The sequence below is a fragment of the Littorina saxatilis genome, linkage group LG8 (assembly GCF_037325665.1).
Source record: "Littorina saxatilis isolate snail1 linkage group LG8, US_GU_Lsax_2.0, whole genome shotgun sequence".
In the NCBI taxonomy this organism is placed as follows: domain Eukaryota; kingdom Metazoa; phylum Mollusca; class Gastropoda; order Littorinimorpha; family Littorinidae; genus Littorina; species Littorina saxatilis.
In genome coordinates, this window is record NC_090252.1 from 39,499,599 (window position 1) to 39,518,247 (window position 18,649).

The 18,649-nt window shown below is 40.2% G+C and overlaps 1 protein-coding gene and 2 long non-coding RNA genes across 3 annotated transcripts in view; 1 reads left to right on the forward strand and 2 right to left on the reverse strand.

The window, feature by feature from the left end:
- Nucleotides 1–18,219, reverse strand: part of LOC138974352 (uncharacterized) — a 29,517-nt gene extending 11,298 nt beyond the window's left edge. Inside the window, exon 1 of the mRNA XM_070347071.1 lies at nt 16,834–18,219. Coding sequence (XP_070203172.1) covers nt 16,834–17,146 — 313 coding nt within the window. The 5' untranslated portion in view covers nt 17,147–18,219. The remainder of the gene's footprint in view (nt 1–16,833) is intronic.
- LOC138973516 (uncharacterized) lies at nt 3,951–8,092 on the forward strand. The gene is made up of 3 exons (XR_011458052.1): nt 3,951–4,607; nt 5,190–5,353; nt 7,942–8,092. It is a non-coding gene; the product is annotated as an uncharacterized lncRNA (long non-coding RNA).
- On the reverse strand, nt 8,253–9,363 carry LOC138973512 (uncharacterized). The gene is made up of 2 exons (XR_011458048.1): nt 9,072–9,363; nt 8,253–8,342 (listed from the first exon to the last, which is right to left on the reverse strand). It is a non-coding gene; the product is annotated as an uncharacterized lncRNA (long non-coding RNA).
- Nucleotides 18,220–18,649: the final 430 nt, after the last annotated feature.

An 18,649-nucleotide genomic window follows, 5' to 3' on the forward strand; every position in this document is an offset into this window, starting at 1 on the left:
ACGGCCTGTCCCGTCATATAATTGGTTTTACGATAAACGGCTTTATCAGAAAGATCCGCGCTCAAACGCATCTGTACAGTTTTTTATGACGAGTATTGTAGGTACTTGAGCAGTCAGGAGCCGGCTTCGCCCTGGGGATTCTGATCTCCCCATCAGACATACATTGAATGGAGGTAACTGATTATCTTGGCATAACAAAGTATAGAGTTACCTCCCTTCGCTTCTAGAAAAGTCCGGATCTATCCGGTCATTTTTCTTTCTTAATTTCATCTTGTCATAGGAGCAATAGAGTCTCTAACATCACAGGCAGTATGTGCTTGCTACATGTGAACGCTAGGCACTGAGCTGGTCTTGCACTATATAAGCTGTTATTGAAGGGGAGGTTCATAATATGAGGAAGGAAACAATGAATCAAGAAACTAAAACCCAGGTGCACATCTGCGGATCCTAGGGAGTGTGCATGCACACTATCTTGTTCCTGCCTCTTGCCATCTCTGAGGTATGGCGACCACAGACACACACACACACGTACATCCATGCTTAAATCATGCAAACTGTCAATCTTTTTAACGACTAACCGTGTACACATGTGCAATGTTTATGTGGGGTTATAGCCGAAGCGGCAAATAATATCGAGACTTATGACAAAAAATAAAACAACCTCAAAAATGTCTTTCCCTATGCCCTAACAAGCGAGACAAGCGAGCCAAAGCGACAATTACACGCTCAGGATACTGACTCTGAAGTGCATATTAAGCAGTGTCCGCTCGATATGTACCCTTTTCTTTCGAAAAGATGCATGTCGGAGCCACGATTCGCTGCCGATTGCTTGCAGTGATCGCTATAAGCGCGTGTTTTCCAGAACCGACGTGAGCTCAAGCCAAAGCTAGGTGACCTTAGTCAAAACACGTCGTCAGCGATCACTGCGAGCCAATGATCAATGCCGCAACGAATCGTGAACTCCGATGAGTGTATTTACAACATGAAAAGGAATCATACTTAGCGCCTATTGCATAACACAGACATCAGAGTAAGTTGTTGGCCCGACCATAGACCAAATAGCCTGGACCGCCAACTAGCTCTCTCTCCGCTCTTTCTCTCTATTACGAGGTAGCGGCCACCCCCATTTAGGAACGAAGAGAGGTACAGAAAAGCGTGCTATCTTTCTCAGCGCAACTACTACCCCGCTCTTCTTGGCCTTTCAGAAATCAGGGGGATGTCATATCCGGTGTCGATTGTAAACATGGACGAAGTTGCCGAGGTAAGTTCTGAAAATGCTAAAATAAACTCAGCTAAAGTGCATATGGAACATGTTTTTCGATGAGTTTTGTTAAGTTTAGTTTGGAGTTTTGGAAAATCCAGTTCATTGTCACCTCCCATTGTCACAAATAACTGGAGCGTGCTTTCTTTTCACTGTCTTTCAAACCGGACGCTAAGCGCCCCTGTGAAAATCGAGCGTCGTAACCTCGAAGGGTCACGTGACGAGTTGACGGTCCAGGCTATTTGGTCTATGGCCCGGCGGGTCTAAGCCGATCAGCAGCATGACATCATTTCTACTCCCTTGCCTCATTGGTGGGGGTATACCTCTTCCACAACGCTTCAAAATCCTGGCAGAGTTATCCCCGGAAAAAGCATTGGCAGTGCACAATATGATCGGATCATATGCACTTTTAGGTTCAATGAAGTAACACACGGAGAAATTTCCTTCAAATAAAGTGATTTCGGAATATGTTTCACAAAATTGTCTTTGAGAAAACGTAAGGTTGTCCAAGGGCTCCTTGAGGTGTTTCGTGCGACCTCAACTTGCCTCCTCCCAACACTAACCCCCTTTATATCGTCCCCTCCCCACCTCACCCCCCCCCCCCCAACCTCCCCCAAACAAACATAAAACAACAAACAAACAGGTAAAGCAAATGCTTGCACACGACAGTTTTCAACACTAATTTATAAACAGATCAATCAATCAATCAATCAATATGAGGCTTATATCGCGCGTATTCCGTGGGTACAGTTCTTAGCGCAGGGATTTTTTTAAATTTTTTAAATTTTTTTATTTTATTTTATGCAATTTATATCGCGCACATATTCAAGGCGCAGGGATTTATTTATGCCGTGTGAGATGGAATTGTTTACACAATACATCACGCATTCACATCGGCCAGCAGATCGCAGCCATTTCGGCGCATATCCTACTTTTCACGGCCTATTATTCCAAGTCACACGGGTATTTTGGTGGACATTTTTATCTATGCCTATACAATTTTGCCAGGAAAGACCCTTTTGTCAATCGTGGGATCTTTAACGTGCACACCCCAATGTAGTGTACACGAAGGGACCTCGGTTTTTCGTCTCATCCGAAAGACTAGCACTTGAACCCACCACCTAGGTTAGGAAAGGGGGGAGAAAATTGCTAACGCCCTGACCCAGGGTCGAACTCGCAACCTCTCGCTTCCGAGCGCAAGTGCGTTACCACTCGGCCACCCAGTCCTCGCAACCAAATGCACACATCCCATCAATTTAAAGAACATAAAGCGGTTTCATACACTGTTTTTTCCCCCAGAAAACCGAAATTCATACAGTATTTAACGTTGGAACACGGGTGCAAAAGTTCGTCTGCTACTCCCCTTCAACGAAACTAAATTTCCTCAGCGATACCAAAACATGAACAGAACACACAATACCTTCCTTTACAGCCACATCAGAATAACAACATAACTCTGTACTTGATTTTAGTACAAAACACAACCGACATGAAGTTTGCGTGCAAGAGTTCAATGGATCGCGCAGGGTGAAAGGAACACACCTTGTTTTCTTGGGTTAGAAAAGGCGAGAGCAAATGCAAAAATAATGGAAAGTGTAACAGATGATAATGGACGAATTGTTACAACGCAAGAGGATATTATTCTCGTCCAAAAAACGTATTTTGCTGATTTGTATAAACGAAAAATTGATGAGGGAAACATGAGCTTGAAAATTGACACTTTTTTTGATGGAACAAAGGTTTTAAAAATAAATGATCAGCAGAAAGACAGCTGTGAAGGGGAAGTGGTAGAAGGAGAAGTTTTGTCAGCTCTAAAGCGTATGAATAATGGTTCTGCGCCTGGAATTGATGGATTAACAGTTGAGTTTTATAAGTTTTTTTGGAGGAGCCTAAAAAGGTATATACTTGCTTCTTTTAACTCTGCTTTTAAGAATGGAACTCTATCTAATTCACAGTGTAAAGCTGCAATTACACTGATTCATAAAGGGAAAGATTTATCAAGAAATGATTTAAAGAATTGGAGACCTATTTCACTGACCAATACAGATTATAAGTTATTAGCGAAATATGTAGCTCTTCGGCTCTCTGGTGTGGTAGGGAGTGTTGTGAATGAGGATCAAGTTGGGTATATAAAAGGTAGACGTGTCTCAACCTTATTGCAATTAGTTGATGATGTTTTAGAACATGCAGATTTACATAATAAGCCTGGATTGATGGTGTCAATTGACTTTTTTCATGCATTTGATTGCATTTCCAAAGAGTTTATGTTGAAGATGTTTGAAAAATTTGGTTTTGGAACTGATTTTGTGAAATGGGTTGATGTTTTGATGAAAAACGCAAGAAGTTGTGTAAATTATTGTGGTTGGTCATCTGAATTTTTTAATATTGATTCCGGAATAAGGCAAGGTTGTCCTTTTTCCGCACTAGCCTTCGTATTAGCAGTTGAATTGTTAGCAATCAAAATTCGAGAGGCCAAAAATATAAAGGGTATGTCATTATGGAACAACGGAGATATGGATAAAGTTTTGAAAGTATTGTTGTACGCTGATGATGTTACATTGTTTTTGCAAGATGAACATGACATGTTCCAAGCCCTGGCTTTGGTTGATAAATTTTCGGAAATATCAGGTTTGAACATAAATCACCAAAAATCCAAGCTAATGTGGTTTGGGTCACGGAAGAACTTTAAAGGAAAAGTCCAAGGTTTTTAAATATCCCCAAAAACTTGAAAATCGAATGCCAAATGTTACAAACATCTCTGGAAAAATATTTTAAAAATTGAAAAAAAACTGTTGTTGTTGTAGTTGAAGATTTAGTGTTGCGGGGCTAACCAAGACAAGTCGCCTGGGGTCAAGTAGTGGTCACGTGGTTTTCGGTGCACTGTGACGTCGGTGCACTGTGACGTCACAAGTTATTGTGTTGATTCTACCACTAGTACCAGCTTGATTTTCACACAGAAAAGTCGCCACTGTATGCCCGAAAAGAATGCCTCGGTGGAGAGCAGCCGCAAACTGCAACAACTCGTCAATGTCCCTAGGCATTTCATAGCACACGTTCCCTCATAAAACTCTGAGTCTCTTGTGGAAATGGAAGAGATGTGTGCAGCACAAGCGTGCAGATTTCAAAGTGTCGGGCACTTTCTGGACACAGATTTCGCCATTTTTCTGCAGCACAAAAGTTGGCGTTTCATCCCTGAAACAAATGTTTTGACCACTGGCAGTGTCTTCCCTTCATAAAAGTCCGGAGAGGGCAGTATTACGCGAGGCTGGTACAAGTCGACGAGCCATCGAAACTCCGAGGCGACATACGAACAGCGGATTATCTCACAAGAAGGAATGCGTTGAAGGTCAGAGTACATGCTTTTATTTTCATGCATACACGTAAACATTGTTTTGCCTGCGCAGCGAATACGAATTGGTGCAGAACAGTGTGTCTGGGTCCAGCTGATATTCGCTGGAGTACAGATGCGCCACAGGCTAGATCTACAGAGTTACAGAACGGTCTGAGCTGAGCTAAGAGTAAGAGTAAAAAGTAGTCAGGGTTGTGGACACGTAATACAATGCGTGTGTCACGTTATCTATTCTATTCAGTCGCAAACTATCCCCTGATATCAATTCATGAAATTGGCAGCGTTTGCTGGAATCACGGTTTAATGCTATTTTTACGAGATCTAAACTTTTGGTGGATGTGCAACCGGTAAGGTAAACAGACACCTGCATGCTAGAGACAAGAAGATTACGAATTGTGCAGGGACTTAATCTGTCTGCATTGACTGAGAGACGCAAAACCAATCTAATTGCTACAACATGGATACACATCCAGACGACTTCCAGAGGGTGTCTAAATGTTCAGTGTACTGTATAGATCAGAAGCATACTTTCGAATTGATTTATACTCACACTCATTTTCTCTCTTCGTTTACTTCCAGACCTTTCATCATCACTCACGACCACTGGTCAGAACAGGTCACTAGACACTGACACCGTGACCATTCCAGATTTCCCGGTTCTCCGTGATCACAACGCAACTGTTGACCAGTCCTGTTCCTACCGTCCAGAATCACCACATGAGAAAACCAACATGCCATTCATCGTAAGATTTTTGTTTTGTTTTGAAAATTAGTGCCTTATTCTAGCTTTGCAAAAAACGAGAAAGTGTCTTTGACAGATACCATCCAAATAATACATTATGAAAACAAGTACAAGTTCATTTCTACTCATGTTAATCGTTTATGCTTTCTGTGCTGAGCGACATATGGATTTAATTTCTTTCGTAATTCACCTCCCGTCAACCTGCAAAACTGTATCTGTCGAAGTAGTTTCAAATAAAGTTAGTATGCTTCCGAATAAAAATAAATAAAAAAGGGGTATTTTCTGAAATGTTTAATTATAGACCAAAACAAAACATTCACGAGTATGTTGTTGACCTGATGGTCTTTATGGTAGACAGCAAGAGTTGCATGTTCAAGATGTTTAAGCAGTACATTTGAAAGAGCAAGGTAATTTAAGGTGGTATAATTTTAATGGTAGGTTCCACTGTAAGGCGACATGGAGGGTATCTTTGACGGACTCATTCAACATTCATACCCATGCACATCACCTCAAACACATAAGCTTTGTTCTTCAGTCAAATTTATTGGCTTCATAAATATTGTGAATTTTTGTCCGTTTGCAGATTGGCTTATCTATGAGTATGATTTTTTCGAAAATATCTTGCGATCTACGTACGCATAATGTAACACGTGAAGAAGAACATAAAAAGTTCGTCAAAAGAAATCTAATTTGCATTTCAACCCATTTGCCTTCCTCATTGTTAATTTTTCTTCATAAAGACTTCTTGAAATAAACAAAATGTTTAACCATTTCAAGGAATCTGAACACGTTTAAAAAAAAATGCAGGTCTTTGCTCACTATATCAGATCTGCCAAGGCTCAGTTTACACAGGAAAAATCATCTCTCGACTTGAACACATACCAATAATCAACAGCCTCACTGCTTCTTGGAGCTGGATTGTGTGTGTGGAATGAATTACACATGTGGCGTTTTAGAATATAATTCATAGAAGATGTACATTCGTGCAGAAAGGCTTTAATTTAATAATTAGGCATTCGTGATGTTCTCTTAAAATAACTAACATGTGTTCCCTTTACCGGGCCTCTGAACCAGTTGTGTGAATATGCAGGTTAAACTCGTGCCTTTTCTGTGTTATCAGTGTATTTCTCATCCAGGCATGGAAGCGTCCTCTTAAATGGACAGCCCTTCGACAGCCTTTTCCGTGTAAACGATTGGGTTAAAAATCTCAAATCTGACAGGGCTTTTACATGGGATATGGCCATCTTTCCGTTTTGAAAAATACCAGAACTCAACACTCTGTATGGGTACTCTCTTTGCGAATGTAGAATTTTATGAATTAATTTCTTAAACGCCACACGTGTAAAACATTCCCTAAAAAATGCAGCTCCAAAAACCAGTCAGGATGTTGATTCCTGGTTCAAGTCAACAGATTTTTTTTCTATGTAAAAGTCTTCGCAGATCTGTGTAGTGAGCAATCCTGTTTTGAAAAAGGACGTGCCTTTAAGCCTGTATAGACGGTTTGATTGTTGAGATACCTGGTGGCAATGACCGCACGGGTGGCAAGAGGTAGTAATGCACAGATGACAACAAACCGACTTGCATTTAAAAAAAAAGTTAGGAGGCCTTGATAGGGGGAAACATTTTGTTAATTTCCAGAATCTTTATGAAGAAATAATGAACGAGAAGAAAGTCTGGCCTTGAAGTAAATGCAAATTAAACTATGTATACTTTTGACAAACTTTTTTCTGTTCTTATTCACATGTTAAAATGTGTGCAGAGATCGTTAGTTACTTCCAAACAAGAAGGGCAAAGCCCATACGACTCACATGCTTGACCTTTACATGACCTTGACCTTCAGCTAAACCTAGCAATGACATCATACACTAAGAACTGCTTTACACATTTTTCCTACCAAAATACATGTGAGGTCATCCAAGGTCATGCAACACAAAGCTGTTAATTCAAGACATAGGAAGTACAATGGTGCTTATTGGCTCTTTCTACCATGAGATATGGTCACTTTTAGTGGTTCACTACCTTATTTTGGTCATATTTCATAAGGGTCAAAGTGACCTTGACCTTGATCATATGTGACCAAATGTGTCTCATGATGAAAGCATAACATGTGCCCCACATAATTTTTAAGTTTGAAACAGTTATCTTCCATAGTTCAGGGTCAAGGTCACTTCAAAATATGTATACAATCCAACTTTGAAGAGCTCCTGTGACCTTGACCTTGAAGCAAGGTAAACCAAACTGGTATCAAAAGATGGGGCTTACTTTGCCCTATATATCATATATAGGTGAGGTATTAAATCTCAAAAACTTCAGAGAAAATGGGAAAAATGTGAAAAATAGCTGTTTTTTAGACAACATTTATGGCCCCTGCGACCTTGACGCAAGGTCAAGATGCTATGTATGTTTTTTGGGGCCTTGTCATCATACACCATCTTGCCAAATTTGGTACTGATAGACTGAATAGTGTCCAAGAAATATCCAACGTTAAAGTTTTCCGGACGGACGGACGCCGGGACGGACGGACGGACGACTCGGGTGAGTACATAGACTCACTTTTGCTTCGCATGTGAGTAAAAAACCATGTTTCAGGCAACAGGCAAACGGACAATACTGGACACAGGCTATGCTGACCGGCTCATGGACCGACTACCTGATGCTGGAGTACACCAACAGTGGAAAAAGTCTGGAACAAAATGTTGCAGCATGTGAACCATGTACCGGACCACGTGACAACCCATTATCATCTTCAAACCATGCAGGAATCTGTTCAACCAAAGATACTAGCTCAACACAGTCACACGATTTGTAAAAGTATATTTCAGCCTTCTGTAGCTCAGGGATTTTGAACCCCACTCTTCATCCGTTTGTGAAAGTATTTCTGATTGTTTTGACTGCACAGGTTGGTAATGGTACTCTGATGCTTCTGCCGAGAAACCCCACTCGCTAGCGCACCAGCTGCCTGTTATGGGTAAGCGACGTGCCTGTATTTCCTGCAAAGCAAGACAGAATAAAACAGCAGCTTAGTTTGAGCTTTTAAGACATTCGTACCAGAGAAAACGTGTACGTGTTTGTTTGGAGAGGGTGGATAGAATCATAAGACACGCTGTGTCTATGTGACGTAGAGCAGGTTTTCAAATTCATGCTGAAGCACTGTGTGATCGCTATTTTTTATGGCATATCTTACCTTGATTTCAGATACACTGGAAACCGAAATGAGGATGTTTACATGAATAAACTATGCTGATATGTATGTGTTTAGAAATAAAGAATAGTTTTAATGATATATGATGGTGTGTGTTTTTTTTAACCCAATGTGATATGTTTGTATTTGAAAACAAATTGTACACTCTGTTGTCAATTTTACTTTCAGATAAATAAATCTATCATAATGGAAATCATCTGTTTGTGTTGTGTTACTTAGGCCTAAAAAAAAAATAGGTGTGGTTACGGTAACCCGACCTACCCTATTTTTAGGGGCCGATCCTATAACTTTTTATTACATTTGTCAAAACAAAAACAAAAAAACAAAAAAAACCGAGTGCAAAAAACGCAATGAAAGCGAAAGCGCCCGAGTCGCACACTTATTTCCCTGTCAAGTAGGTTTAATTTGTACACATTAGAAAAAAAAGTTTTAAAAAAAAAGTGATTGCCTACCTACCTACCCTATTTTTGTTGGCTATGTTACCGTAACCACACCTGTTTGTTTTTTTTGGCCTTACCCATTTTGATCAATGTTGAGTCGTCCATATTCCTGTGTGTACGCATAGTATGCAGTTTGAAGGTAGTAGATGTCCGAGCAAACATAGGAGGATGTGCTGTTAGGCTGTCTATCTCCTCATCCAGGTTTTCCAGATATTTGAATTTCGTTCCCTCTTGGAGTTTCTGCACTGACACCTGATAAGCAAAATACACGTGTCACTCTGTGATCATGGCAAAATGTATCATCTGTATGCTCCGTTCAAAAATTACCTTGAGATTCTAAGGTATACACAGAAATTGCAGTGGGTCACAAAAACAACACGAACAGTAGTACACATATTCAGTTTAAACATTCATGCAATGAGAGTCAATAACCCGATTTAACCCCAGGTAGATTCAGGGTCCCACTGACTGAATCTCATATGGTTGCTTTTCGGCACACACCACACATTTTTAATGGGACTGTGAGGTTTTGTTAAAGGCATATGTACTCGATGACTATACACGCTAATTGCTTTACCAACAGCTGGAGACATGCTAAATTAAGTTCCCTGCAAAATATTGTGGTCTAGGACCCCTTCAATGTTGAGATATTTGAATTTTTATTTTGATCTAGATCGTCCTATTTATAGATTTGCCAACAGAGGGAACGTTGACGCAAGGGAAATAACTCCGCGTCTTTGTTGACATCCTCACTTTTTCAGAGGCTAGAACAAGCTGTAATGCATGTATATGGTCCGCGCATTGCGACATATCGTCATTATATGGCCTTATGATGCATTTGACATCGATTGTGGGCAAACTACACATCGTAAACACGGGAGCGAGTTAGTAAGCCTTTAACACAGTACAATATATATTAGCAACATACTGTCTGTTCGTGATGTTTGAGAATACCGATCTATGCACTAACGCATTGTCGTTTTGTAGTGTGACTATCCGATATTGCGTACTCCTAAAAATTAATGATCAAAAAGTTTGAACTGCTGTAATCGTGTTTCAGCATAATATGTCTGACAGTGCTTATTTGCTTCCAAAACGGCTTGCGATATCACGCCATCAGCGTTTCGCCACTGCTCAGAAACTGAATCTTATGATTTCAGATCTAGTTTGAGATCGGAAATCACGTGTGCTCGTTTAAAAATCTAAATTCATTTATTACTTCCCTTTGACCGTTCGCAAGAAAAATGTCAGGATCACTATTAGTATTAGCACATGAAAGCAGCCCACCGCCATTTCAAACAAGAAGGGCAAAGCCCATACGACTCACATGCTTGACCTTGACCTTTACATGACCTTGACCTTCAGGGTCAAGGTCAAATAACTAAACCTAGCAATGACATCATACACTAAGAACTGCTTTACATATTTTTCCTACCAAAATACATGTGAGGTCAAGGTCATCCAAGGTCATGCAACACAAAGCTGTTAATTCAAGACATAGTAAGTACAATGGTGCTTATTGGCTCTTTCTACCATGAGATATGGTCACTTTTAGTGGTTCACTACCTTATTTTGGTCACATTTCATAAGGGTCAAAGTGACCTTGACCTTGATCATATGTGACCAAATTGTCTCATGATGAAAGCATAACATCTGCCCCACATAATTTTTAAGTTTGAAACAGTTATCTTCCATAGTTCAGGGTCAAGGTCACTTCGAAATATGTATACAATCCAACTTTGAAGAGCTCCTGGTACCTTGACCTTGAAGCAAGGTAAACAATCTGGTATCAAAAGATGGGGCTGACTTTGCCCTATATATCATATATAGGTGAGGTATTAAATCTCAAAAACTTCAGAGAAAATGGGAAAAATGTGAAAAATAGCTGTTTTTTAGACAACATTTATGGCCCCTGCGACCTTGACCTTGAAGCAAGGTCAAGATGCTATGTATGTTTTTTGGGGCCTTGTCATCATACACCATCTTGCCAAATTTGGTACTGATAGACTGAATAGTGTCCAAGAAATATCCAACGTTAAAGTTTTCCGGACGGCCGGACGGGGGGGACGGACGGACGGACGACTCGGGTGAGTACATAGACTCACTTTCGCTTCGCATGTGAGTCAAAAAGTTTCACTGTTTAGTGGTGTCGATGTCATGTAGTGTCTTACTGTCGCAAATAAAAATACCAGGATAATTGCAGTTTTGTCCGCAAGAAACAGGCTTTGCGCAATGGTAACTTGCTGTCTGCATGTTTCGTTGTGTGACTGAAGAATTACTCAGAATTCCAAGAGAAAATAAGGATAGTCGCGTGTGAACATCACTGTGGAAGCATTTATTCTAAACTGGGCAGTTCAAGGACGAAATACTTGATTAAAGATAGGAAAATAAACATCACCAGATGCCTCAAATAATTGCATAAATCCATAATCTTTACATGCTTACAGATCTGTGAAAGCACATCAACTGATCTGTGAAAAACACACCTGACTTCAATCTAGCATGCAAGAGGTAGCGACTGCGGACTAGTGTGTCAACATCACAACAAAGAGAATCACATACCATTTCGTATTGGCTATTGCCGCTTATGCTGGCTCTGTTTCAAGCAGTTCCTTGTGGCCTCGCCAGCATTTTGACGACGAAGAGGCTCAAACGGGCACGCTAAAACCTCAGGCTGGCTGAAAACCGGTCCGTATTCCACTTGTCTTCCTCACTGCTTGAGCCGGCCATGTTTGTTGTTCAAGGCTCGTGACGTAGCACACGTATGTGCACAAGGTCATGAGCCAAGACTGCGCGCGCGATGGAACGATTCAAAACAACCAAAAACGAGTCAAAGTATACTTTTTGGATTTCTGTGTTCATTTTTACACACGCATTTGTGGTTGATGAATTAAGAGGGTCAACATATCAAAAGTGACCCTGAACCTTGGACTTTTCCTTTAAGGAATGAGTGTTGCGGTTTTGCATGAAAATTCTGGATGTATATTTCTGTAATTACATGCGTGCGTCAAAAGTGAGAGAGAATTGGGAAGAGAGAGTGAATGTTGCGAAAAGACTCATCTGCGTGTGGGAGAAAAGGAATTTGAGCATTATTGGTAAAGTCTGTGTATTTAAAACGTTTATTCTGCCACATTTTGTCTATATAACGCAGGCGCTGATGACGACGTTCTAACTGAAATTAATAGGTTAATGTTTCGCTTCGTGTGGCGCAAAAAAGACTGCAACAGGAAGGCATTTAAAAAGGTGAAAAGAACTGTTTTATGTAACGAAGTTAAGCAAGGTGGATTGAATATGATTGATTTGCGACAGATGCAGTGTTCCTTTTTGTTAAGCTGGATTGTGAACCTAACTCTGTCTAATGAAGACCAGAAATGGTCATGGCTCCCAAAAGCATTGTTTTTCCGTTTTGGGAGTCGCTTTGAATGTTTTTTTGCGAACATTAATAGCAAACCATTTAAAGGATTGGACAGTATTAAATTGGAATTTTAGTCCGCTGTGTTGAAGACATGGCTTGATAATAATCAAGTCGATAATGGTAATTCTGTATCGGGTTTGTTGTGGAACAACAAAGATATAATTTGTCAAGGTAACCCACTCTTTTTTGCGGATTGGATTAAAAGTGGTATAATGTATGTGAGCGATGTGTGTGAGAATGGACGTTTTGCTACCTATGAAGAAGTGTGTGAAAGAAATGGCTACACTGCAAATAGATTGCTTGAGTACAATGTTGTTCGTACAGCTGTACATCTCCTTTTAAGAAATGTAGCTATAGACGATGTAAATTGTTCAGTCTGTGACATTCCGACCTTTTGTGGAAAAAAAGTGAGATCAGTAAAAGAAATTCGAAAGATTCTCGTAGGAAAAAAATACAGCCCACCCTGTTCAGAAGGATTTTGGAGAAGAAAGTTAGGATTTGAAATTGACGAAAAGAATTGGAACTTAGCAGCCACTGTCACTAGTGAAGTTCGATTACGTGTACTGCATTGGAAAATATTGCAAAACATTTATCCAACTAATATTTTATTGTATAAAATGAAAGTGAAGGCTGATAAAAACTGTACATATTGTGAGGATAAACTTGATGTATTGGAGCATTTTTTCTTTGAATGCCCAACCGTGCTCAGGTTTTGGAAATATATTGAAATGTACATATTAGTAAACATTGGCGAAAGAATTAGGTTGAATGTTACAGATGTGCTTTTTGGTATTAAAAGTAACAGCAAAAATACGAAGAAGATTAATCATATTATTTTAATCGCAAAGATGTGTGTAAGCATTTTTAAAAAAACCGATTCACGATCAACACTGGAAATTATGTTGTTTTGAGATTTCGTTAATCTGACGTTTTATTTTTAACTAGCATTCATCATCTTGATGATTTTGCCACATTGACTGAATTCTCAGACTGTCCACATTGACTGAAATCTCAGAAAAGGGCACAATTTAACGCTGTTTTATTCTTTCCCAATTGTATGATTGCATGGTGTTTTATATTTTTAGTAAAAATGTTATTGTTCACAGAACCCACTGTATATTTACCACTGGGTTACTTTTTCAATCCTATTTGCTGATGTGTAAAACTGTTTTTGTACTGTGCACACTATTTGCTCGTTTAATGCTGTGCTTATGTGTTTGTTTCACTCCCTTCGGTCAATGTAGTCACTTTTTCGTTTTGCCGCATTTAGCCTTTCCTTCGTAACTATCCGCCTTCACCAAGCTGTAGATTCTTGCATTACTAATGGCGAGCAGCTACGCAAGAAAACAAAGAAAGAAAGTGTATTCAAGCGCCGAGCACGGTAAAAATATGGCTACATTGACCGAAATCTCACTGAAAGCGTCACATGTTTGCTGCTGTGTAAAATGTTTTGTGTGGACAGTTCATTGCACATGTAACACTGCTTTTCTAAGGTATGATGTTTTATCACAGTTTGTTATTCTTTGTATGCTAGCACTTTACGCTTTTTTGGGGTAACTTTTTCGCAATTACTTCTAAATTTAATGCTACTGTTGTCACTGCACGAGTCATGGCCAATCCACCACTGTGCCCTTTTTTTCTCTCCCAATAAATGTATGGCATTTTGTTCTGTACGCGCATGTGTGTGTGTGTGTGTGTGTGTGTGTGTGTGTGTGTGTGTGTGTGTGTGTGTGTGTGTGTGTGTGTGTGTGTGTGTGTGTGTGTGTGTGTTTCTTCCCTAAAGCCCGTCCTTAATTGAGCGCGAAGTCGACTTGGCGAAGCTTCGCGAAGTCTTTATGCCAAAAACCTGCAGCTACAGCAAGGTACTTTGATCCCTATTTCGCTTCGCAAGTTTTGACATACGAAGCTTCGCCGTAGCTAGCAATGAACTTGTTCTTTTTGTCAGAAGAGTGCTTGTTGATTCAATATGGACGTAGACATCACACTCAAACCGAAATGAAGGATGTGTATATCGGCTTTGGTTGATCCTAAGTGCGTAAACTAAACACCTGCCGGTATTATTTCATAATGTGACGCTTTGACATGTTGAATGAAACACGGAATCCCAGTGTTTACAGGATATGCCCACGTCGTGTTGATTGGCCAAGATGGGTGGTTCTGGTGAGGTTATGCCCCCTCTTTCTTTCGGCTGGTAACTGGCGCCACCTCGCGGCAAGATCACACGAGAAAGGGGAAAAAAAACTTGCATTGGTCCCAAATAGCATATCGGTTTGGTAACAGTTCGTGTGTAAGTCGTGCATTGTATACGGTAAACAGACAATGGTCGGTTCTGGTGAGGTAAATGCCCCTTCTTTCTTTCGGCTGGTGACTGGCGCCACCTCGCGGCAAGATCACAGGAGTTGTCTCGCGTTATCACCCCAGAAGCGCTCATTGAACAAAGAACGTTGTGTTACAATTAATCTTACGTCAGTTGGTGACGTAAAGTATTCAAATGGAAGCAAATCTCGCGCTGGTCGAGACTACCAGCAGTCAAACATGCCTATTCTGGCTGAAAGGCTGGAGACGCCAAGACAAGAAGCTATAAATCGATTCTCTGCCGAGAGCAGAGTGCATTCCCTTGGACTTCGCGAAGCTATGCTGAAGGGATAATTCTCTTCCCGGAAACTTCGTGAAGTGAACTACGCGAAGTCGACTTCCTCTAATTAAGGACAGACTCAAACAAATTAATGCAGGTTTAGTTTTAGCGAGGGTCAATCAAAATGTGACGGGGGTTAACCAAATTACGGTCATGTGACAGATTATCAAACCCTTTAAGTGTTCACAGTTTCAAAGCTCTAGCTTCAAAAACACCTGAAATAACGTCAATGTTAAGCTATCATGAATCGAACATGACCCCCTGTGACCCCAACACGTGACGAGGGTCAATCAAACTTAGGTCAAGTCTGGAGATTATCAAACCCTAGAAGTGTGCAAGGTGTCAAAGCTCTAATGCCTATCTGGGGTCACTTCGTGAGAATACCAAACCCTACAAGTGTGTACTGTAAAGTTTCAGAGGTCTAGCTTGAAAAACATCAAAGATAACCTCAACGTTTAGGCAGCCATACGCAATTCAGACAGCCATACGCAGCTTTCAGGGGAAGCATGCTTGGTACTATGTTCGTGTTTCTAGAACCCACCGAACTCTGACATGGATTACATGATCTATTCCGTGCGCACTTGGTCGCGTGCTTACGTGTACACACGAAGGGTGATAATTTTGAAATCGATCTGAGGGCCTTAAGCAAAGTAGGTCATATATGTTCGGATGCCCTGCTATGACCAGCGCAACCCGTCTCGGTTTTTATATTTAGTCAAGTTTTTTATATTTTGTCAAGTTTTGACTAAATATTTTAACATCGAGGGGGAATCGAAACGAGGGTCGTGGTGTATGTGCGTGTGTGTGTGTGTCTGTGTGTGTGTGTGTGTGTGTGTGTGTGTGTAGAGCGATTCAGACTAAACTACTGGACCGATCTTTATGAAATTTGACATGAGAGTTCCTGGGTATGAAATCCCCGAACATTTTTTTCATTTTTTTGATAAATGTCTTTGATGACGTCATATCCGGCTTTTCGTGAAAGTTGAGGCGGCACTGTCACGCCCTCATTTTTCAACCAAATTGGTTGAAAGTTTGGTCAAGTAATCTTCGACGAAGCCCGGACTTCGGTATTGCATTTCAGCTTGGTGGCTTAAAAATTAATTAATGACTTTGGTCATTAAAAATCTGAAAATTGTAAAAAAAAATAAAAATTTATAAAACGATCCAAATTTACGTTTATCTTATTCTCCATCATTTGCTGATTCCAAAAACATATAAATATGTTATATTCGGATTAAAAACAAGCTCTGAAAATTAAATATATAAAAATTATTATCAAAATGTTTTTTTCGAAATCAATTTAAAAACACTTTCATCTTATTCCTTGTCGGTTCCTGATTCCAAAAACATATACATATGATATGTTTGGATTAAAAACACGCTCAGAAAGTTAAAACGAAGAGAGGTACAGAAAAGCGTGCTATCCTTCTCAGCGCAAGTACTACCCCGCTCTTCTTGTCAATTTCACTGCCTTTGCCGTGCGCGGTGGACTGACGATGCTACGGTCTTGCTGCGTTGCATTGCGTTCAGTTTCATTCTGTGAGTTCGACAGCTACTTGACTAAATATTGTATTTTCGCCTTACGCGACTTGTTTTGGATTCAGCGAGCCAATGTATCTACAGTAGTATCAGTGATTACTGATCCTTTGTGTTCAGTGTCAATCTGTTAGCTTTAGGCCGCAAGATTGACTATACATGTTCTGATAATCGCTTCACGCAAAAAGAATGGGGGGGGGGGGGGCAAAGGCACACCCCTCCCCCTCCCAATTGTTCAAAGCTCTATACTCACGGACAACACGGACGTCGCAGCCAGAAGCCTCATCATCGCTTTCGCACTGCACATACCCAGCAAGGGCTCGTTCCTGGCCTGTTGGCACCGACATTGTACTACGGGAAACTCCGGGGTTCCAGCTGCCTACCTGCAGTGAGCTATCACTGACTACCCCAGTGTCTCGCAGTGTACAAGAAGAGTTGTTTGCTCCACACGTAGCAATCAGCCTGCGGTCCAAGGACCAGGAATGAGTCTTGTCTGGCTGCCATTGACATTCCAGGCTGAGTCCGCTATTTTCGTACGCGGTATATGAATTAACACACGAAGTCATTCCCAGGCCTGAAACAACAAGATCAGATACATGTGGCAGTTTTGAGCAAGGACGAACGTTTTGAAATCTTATCAAGCTATAGTGAGTGATTGGGTGACTGTGCGAGTGCGTTATTGAGCAATAGAAAGAGTCATACTTTGTTGGTGGCTTTTTTTTTCTTTTTTTGTTGTTGCTTGCTTGCTTGTCCAATTTGTCTTTTTATATTTAGTCAAGTTTTGACTAAATATTTTAACATCGAGGGGGAATCGAAACGAGGGTCGTGGTGTATGTGCGTGTGTGCGTGTGTGCGTGTGTGTGTGTGTGTGTGTGTAGAGCGATTCAGACTAAACTACTGGACCGATCTTTATGAAATTTGACATGAGAGTTCCTGGGTATGAAATCCCCGAAGTTTTTTTTCATTTTTGTGATAAATGTCTTTGATGACGTCATATCCGGCTTTTCGTGAAAGTTGAGGCGGCACTGTCACGCCCTCATTTTTCAACCAAATTGGTTGAAATTTTGGTCAAGTAATCTTCGACGAAGCCCGGACTTCGGTATTGCATTTCAGCTTGGTGGCTTAAAAATTAATTAATGACTTTGGTCATTGAAAATCTGAAAATTGTAAAAAAAAAATAAAAATTTATAAAACGATCCAAATTTACGTTTATCTTATTCTCCATCATTTGCTGATTCCAAAAACATATAAATATCTTATATTCGGATTAAAAACAAGCTCTGAAAATTAAATATATAAAAATTATTATCAAAATTAAATTGTCCAAATCAATTTAAAAACACTTTCATCTTATTCCTTGTCGGTTCCTGATTCCAAAAACATATAGATATGATATGTTTGGATTAAAAACACGCTCAGAAAGTTAAAACAAAGAGAGGTACAGAAAAGCGTGCTATCCTTCTTAGCGCAACTGCTACCCCGCTCTTCTTGTCAATTTCACTGCCTTTGCCATGAGCGGTGGACTGACGATGCTACGAGTATACGGTCTTGCTGAAAAATGGCATTGCGTTCAGTTTCATTCTGTGAGTTCGACAGCTACTTGACTAAATGTTGTATTTTCGCCTTACGCGACTTGTTATTTTTCTTCATTGATCATCTGATTGTTATTTGTTAAAATCAATATAGGTTTTAAGACTGAAAACAAAACCTGCGGAAGCCACACAAAACACACAAACCAAATGCAATTCAATTTGACAGCGTGACGGTGAGTGACCTTCACCGTGATTCCTGGGTCGTGGACGACCCAGAGCCTCACACAAGCGTCTATATCGCTGAAACTATTGGTAGATTTTCATTAAGACTTCCTGTAATCATCAAACACCATATTAGTTATTACCCTCCCGGTGGTTTAAACAAGTTTATTCAATAAATTCCATTGGTACTATTACCGAATACATGAAATAAGGAACATGGAGCACAACAAGCTAGGCTTATGAGCGTACTCTTAAAAGCAAATAAAATTTGGCGGACGATTTTAATATAACAAATTTGAAATAATGTCAAAATAA